Source organism: Micropterus dolomieu, linkage group LG18 (assembly GCF_021292245.1).
Source record: "Micropterus dolomieu isolate WLL.071019.BEF.003 ecotype Adirondacks linkage group LG18, ASM2129224v1, whole genome shotgun sequence".
Classification (NCBI taxonomy): Eukaryota; Metazoa; Chordata; class Actinopteri; order Centrarchiformes; family Centrarchidae; genus Micropterus; species Micropterus dolomieu.
Genome location: NC_060167.1, coordinates 8,698,800 through 8,705,542, shown reverse-complemented (window position 1 = coordinate 8,705,542; position 6,743 = coordinate 8,698,800). Strand labels below are relative to the sequence as shown.

At 42.8% G+C, this 6,743-nt stretch overlaps 1 protein-coding gene across 1 annotated transcript in view; it reads left to right on the top strand.

Annotated features, from left to right (window-relative positions):
* Nucleotides 1-6,743, top strand: part of stab1 (stabilin 1) — a 75,081-nt gene that overhangs the window by 36,814 nt on the left and 31,524 nt on the right. Inside the window, exon 23 of the mRNA XM_046075075.1 lies at nt 5,782-5,801. Coding sequence (XP_045931031.1) covers nt 5,782-5,801 — 20 coding nt within the window. The remainder of the gene's footprint in view (nt 1-5,781; nt 5,802-6,743) is intronic.

Here is a 6,743-nt window from a genome sequence, read left to right as displayed (position 1 = left end):
CAACGCAGCCGTCTACCAGGAAGTTTTAGAGCACTTCATGCTTCCTGCTGCTGACCAACTTTATGGAGATGCAGATTTCATTTTCCAACAGGACTTGGCACCTGCACACAGTGCCAAAGCTACCAGTACCTGGTTTAAGGACCATGGTATCCCTGTTCTTAATTGGCCAGCAAACTGGCCTGACCTTAACCCTATAGAAAATCTATGGGGTATTGTGAAGAGGAAGATGCGATTCGCCAGACCCAACAATGCAGAAGAGCTGAAGGCCACTATCAGAGCAACCTGGGCTCTCATAACACCTGAGCAGTGCCACAGACTGATCGACTCCATGCCACCCCGCATTGCTGCAGTAATTCAGGCAAAAGGAGCCCCAACTAAGTATTGAGTGCTGTACATTTGTTGCAATGTTTATAGAGATTAAAATCAAAGATGAGGAGCTGAGAGAACAGAGTGAAAAAAGCAAAACATTTGTTGAATCAAATTGTTTCATGGCCGTATGGGTGGGCAATATAGGTCTAAAAGAATATCACAGCATTCAGGGTGTTTCTGCAATAATGAAATTCTTGAAAATATGACAATACTGAAAGGTATTTTTGGTTTAAAACTCACAATAGCTGTTGAGCTCTCCTCGTACTCAACTGGTTGTAGGGCTGAATAATTTGGGGCTAAAATCTAATTGCGATTTTTCTGCCAGATTTTTCTGCCAGTCAGACACAGAACGGCATAGAGAATCCGGTCGATTTTCAAAATAAAACACCCTTTGCAGGCTCCCGATCGTACATCAACAATAAACACAGTAAAACAGACCAAAAAAAGAAACAATGTAACTACGTAGAAGCACAAAAATCCAGGACAGCTGAACAAATACGCAAATTCTGAATAACTCAGTAAAATCAGACCAGCAAAACGCTCTTATTCTGAAATGCTCCATGTAGGATATGTAGCCCGCACAGAGCATGACAGAACGGGCTCACAGAGAGCTTTTATCCGTAGTTGAAGCACACAAAATGACAGACAAGTTAACAACATTTACATTTATTCATTTAGCTGACGCTTTTATCCAAAGCGACTTACAATTGCTATACATGTCAGAGGTTGCACACCTCTGGAGCAACTAGGGATTAAGTGTCTTACTCAGGGACACAACGGTGGATGAGTCACAGTGGGGGACTGAACCAACGTGTAGGCTAAACGCTCCGCTGCTGAAACACTTAAGTGTGAGTTGATGCCAGATAAAACTGCGGCACAAAAGGTGTTTGGTGTAAAATGTACACGCCCTGTGCCCGCTCTGATTGGTGAGTAGGACTGTAACAGGAGGCGCATGGCACTTGTGATTGGCGAGCAGGTCTGTCACACAACGGAATGAATTTGTAACTGCATGATTGTTTAAAACGGGTCAGATGCACTGTATAATTAACCTACATTTTTAACGCCATCTTCACGATTAGCTAGTCGTGTTCTTTCAAATCGCAAGTTCGATTTGAAAACGATTAATCCTTCAGCTCTAGTTTGTTGTACATCTGATCTTTTGTAACTAAACCACTTCCACACTACTGAAGTCGTTCCCCTTCATGGTACCAACTCCTCCACTGTGGAGCCGATAGCAATGCTTTCACTTTCAGCAATGCCTGTTGTTGCAGTGTATGATGTCAGTACGCCAACACTGCAGAATATTGCCATTATTAGATATCATTTCTTTATCATAATAACAAAATGATTTGATATGGTACACCCCTACAGGGCAGTTTCGTTCTAAAGCAGAAACACTAAAACATTTTTTCTGATTCTGCTTGCCTCCTTTTCATTTATTCATTACATCTAACTCAAACATCTGAGTCATGTAGCATTAAATACAAAGAACACCACACAAACTCCTTGATGACGTTTTCTCATGTTTGAAAATTGTGTTAAAAGCTAATCACTTTTTAATCCATTATTGGAATACTTAGCCCTGAAAGGGCTAGTATACTTTGTGTATTCCAATTTGTCTACTCCATCATCTTAAGATCATGGAAGTTAGACAATTTAAAGTGATAAAGGGTTTAAAAGCAATGGCTTTGTAAAGTCTATTTTGAGTGTCACAGCACAGGTAGTACTGGAGAAATTATTTGTTGTTACCCCTAGGGGAATTAATTAACACTAAGCCTTCCAGCTATACCATCTACAAAAAGGCCACAGCATGCGTATACTGAGTGCCATCTGTTGCCAACACCTAAGACGCAAGCCTTACACCTGAACCCCACTGAGTTCGACTCTCCTGATAGTTCACTTCCCTCTTCTGAGTGGTGGGAGCTACCATTCAACATGTTACTGTATTGAAACAATCAAATCCTGTTTAATTTTGTTTAATCATTTTATCTTGAGATAACCCAGTGTCTTTAATTTAGCTCTTACCTAGACTAGCCAGGAAGAAATATACCATTACAAGAAGTTTATTATTGATAAAAGCAAAACCAAGAGTGTAAACTGTAAAGTTTATGGTGCTTCTGGACTGTATTGCATCATACAGAGAGGTGAAGGAGGGGGGGGGGGGGGGTATTAGACACATCTGCCAGTATAACAACACAGTTGGGTACAACAAGTACAGCCAAGACCTGCTCTACAAAAAGTACAATGAGAAACCTACTGTTATGAATTGGTGCTATATAAATAAAATTGAATTTAACTGAAGTTGAATCAACATCTCTATTAAAACTGATTCTGACTTATTGAAGAAGTTTATTGCCAGGTATGTGTACACATGAGCAATTTGACTCTGGATTGTACAATGCTCACGATGTGCTTAGTCATTCAAAAATACAAAATCACAATAAAATAAAATCAGACAGACTTCAGTGAAGACAACACAAATATACACACACTATGAACAATAGACATATTGACAGTGCAGTGAGCAGAGTGCAAAGGATGCAGGAGTATGTACATGTCTGAGGTGGATGTGATATATAGGTACATATACATGTACACAGTGCAATGAAGCATAGTGGAAAGGATGCTAGAATAAATAAGTACTTTGTGCAGGAGTAATGACTTGAGGTAGGTGAATTAGGTATACAGTATCTACAATATGACAACAGTATGAACAGCACTGAAATAGAGAATGGTGAATAAATAATAAGTGTAGTCGTTGGTGTAGAGGGAGAAGAGCAGTGGGGAGAGCACATACCCCTGGGGGGCGCCAGTGCTAATAGTCCGGGTGCTGGATGTGATGTTCCCCAGTCTCACCTGCTGACTCCTGTCAGTCAGGAAGTTTGTGATCCACTGACAGGTGGAGGCTGGCACAGTGAGCTGGGTGAGTTTGGTGCTGAGGATGTCTGGGATGATGGTGTTGAACGCCGAGCTGAAGTCCACGAACAGGATTCTTGCAAATGTCCCTGGAGATTGAAGGTGTTGCAGGATGTAATGCAGTCCCAAGTTGACAGCATCAGCCACTGACCTGTTAGCCCTGTGGGCAAACTGCAGGGGGTCCAGCAGGGGGCCTGTAATGTCCTTCAGGTGGGCCAACACCAGTCATTCAAAAGGACTTCATGACTACAGATGTCAGGGCGACAGGCCTATAGTTTTTTTAGTTCAGATATGGAGTTTTTTTTGTGGACCGGGATGATTGTGGAGCGTTTGAAGCAGGAGGGAACTTTACACAGCTCCAGTGATCTGTTGAAAATCTGAGTGAAGATGGGGACCAGCTGGTCTGCACAGATTTTCAGGCACGATGGAGACATCTTCTGGACCAGGAGCCTTCCTGATCTTATGCCTTTGGAAGAGGTGGCTCACGTCCTCTTCACAGATCATGAGTGCAGGTGAGGGGTCAGAGAGGGGGGGGTGGTAGTGTGTCAGAGGGAGAAGGCGACTGAAGATGGTGTTGGAGCGGGGGGAGAGGTGTGACTGCGGGCTTTTCAAACCTACAATAAAAGCCATTCAGCTCGTCTGCCAGTTGTTGAGTACCAGCCGTGTTGGGGGATGGTCTCCTGTAGTTGGTGAGTGTCCGCAGGCCTCACCACACTGACGCAGGAATCTTCGTTTATATAGAAACAGAGTCCGCCTCCCCTTGTTTTTCCCGTTAGCTCCCTTTCAGGATCCGCGCGGTTGAGATTAAATCCTGGTAGGTGAAGTGCGCTGTCCGGGATGTGCTTGGTAAGCCAGGAATCGCTGAAACAGAGGGCGGCAGATCTGCAGAAGTCTGAGTTAGTTCTGTTGAGGAGAAGCAGTTCATCCATTTTTGTTGGCTAGAGAGCAGACATTCGCCGGGTGAATTGAAGGGAGCGCAGTGCGAAAACCCTGCTGTCTCAGTTTAACCAGCGCAACTGCTCGTTTTCCCGTGCGTCGTTCCGATCCCAAACAGAGCTGCTGCTCCTCCAACTAATAACGCTGGGAAAGTTCCGGGTTCGATAAGGAGCTGTGGAATAGTATGAGCATTTGAAAGTCCAATATTTAAGAGCTCTTCACTGGTAAATGTTACCAGAGAGGGACGGCAGAAAACAGCGTTAATTAACAAAAACACAAAAAGCACTACGGAGTGTAATCAAAAGGCTGCCGTCTGCAGCGCCATCTTGGTAGCTTACAAACCTGATTATTATGACCTTCACGTAGCTCGGACAGTTATCTTAGACTGTATTTGAGTTTGTCGACTGAGGATTTTCTGTCAGGATTTAGAGTGTATCATAGCACAGAGACAGCACTGGTAAAAATTACCTTTTAATTGCATCAGACAAAGTCCTTGTCTTTTTTAGTACATGTTAACGATGAATCCTCCATGCATGCCAAAGTTAGTCATAGAGTTCCTCAAGGTTCTGTGCTTGGACCAATTCTATTCACCTCATGCTTCCTTTGGGCAATAAAACACTACATGAACTTTCAATGTTATGCAGATGATAACCATTTATATCTATCGATCAACCAAGCTGAAAACAATCAGTTAGCTAAACTTCAAGTGTGCTTTCAAGATGTAAAAACCTGGATAACCTGTAATTTTCTGTTTTTAAGTTATTCTACTTGGCCCCAAACACTTATAAGACATTATCTAAAGATAAAGTTACTCTAGATGGCATTGCCCTGGACTCTAGCATCATCATGAGCAATCTCTGAGTTCTCCTTTTTCACCTACGTAACATTGCAAAAATTAGGCACAACCTATCTCATAATGCTGGATTATTGCTTATTATCAGGCTGCCTGAATAAGTCCTTTAGACTCTCCATTTGATCGAGGAATGCTGCAGCACGTGTACTGACAAGAACCAGGAATAGAGATCATATTTCTCCTGTCTTAGCTTCTCAGCAGTGGCTCCCTGTAAAATCCAGAATATAAATTTAAAATCCTTCTGCTGACCTACAAAGCCCTTAATGGTCAGGCACCACAATATCTTAACAAGCTCATAGTAACTTATTACCCCACCAGAGCACTGCACTCCCAGAATGCAGGGTTATTTGTGGTTCCCAGAGTCTCCAAACGTAGAATGGGAGCCAGAGCGTTCAGCTATCAAGCTCCTCTCCTTTAGAACCAAGTTCCAGTTTGGGTTCAGGAAGAGGACACCATCTCCGCATTTAGCTTTTTGATAAAGCTTATGTTACGGCTGGCTCAGGAGAGTCCTGAACCATCCCTTAGTTATGCTGCTATAGGCCTAGACTCCGGGGGATTTCCCATGATGCACTGAGCTCTTCTCTCATCCTCGCCTTATGTATGCAATCATATAACATAATGCCTGTTACTAACTCGATTTGTTCCCTCGCCTCACTTGTCGTTTTGTGCTTTCTTGTCCTTCTCTCTCTTCCTATGGCTTTCTGCAGGTGTTTACAACTCCGGAGCTGTAGAGTCTGGATCTGTGTTTACTGGCTTCCTGCTGCCCCTATGTTCCTGCTCAATAACTGCTGCTGCTGCTGCTGCTACATAATTAGGATAATTATCATAACTGTTCAGAAGTTCACCCACTCGGCCCATAGACTGCACCACCTTACCTGCATGCGCAGGCTGTGGCGCTGTGCATGCGGTCCCCATGTCACCCTGGACCAATGACGTTTCAGCAATTAAGTGCCTCAATTGAAGAGACAGTTTTCAGTCTCCCCTCTTTCAGTTGCAACAGTTCAGGGGGACACTGCTGTCACATCATTTCATTTTTAGTTTAGAGAGGTTTAGCTGGACTTCAAGATTAACACTTCATTTTATAATCTATATCTAATCTTTCAAATCTATTCTGTGTGCGTCCTTGAGAAGTGAGTACAGTTAGTTTGTTCATTTTATCGTGTATGATGTTTCTGTGTGTTTTATCACCCGTCTCACTTCGTAGCATACAGTCCCCTCCAAAAATATTGAACCGGTAAGGCCAATTCCTTTGTTTTTGTTGTTCACTGAAGACATTTGGGTTTAAGATCAAAGGATGAATATGAGACAAGAGTTCAGAATTTCAGCTTTCATTTCCTGATATTCACATCTAGATGTGTTAAGTGTGTTAACTATGGACATATCACCGTTTGTATTAGACCACAGCATTCTTAGGTGAGCAAAAGTAAAAGGAACAAATAATCTTAAAGTAAAGTAACATTTAATATTTGGTGGCATAACCCTTGCTTGCAATAACTGCCTCAAGCCTGCGACCCATCGACATGACCAAACTGTTGCATTCTTCATTTGTGATGCTATTCCAGGTTTTTACCGCAGCTTCTTTCAGTTCTTGTTTGTTTCGGGGTGTTTCTCCCTTCAGTCTCCTCTTAAGGAGGTGAAATGCATGCTCTATTGGGTTAAGGTCAGGTGA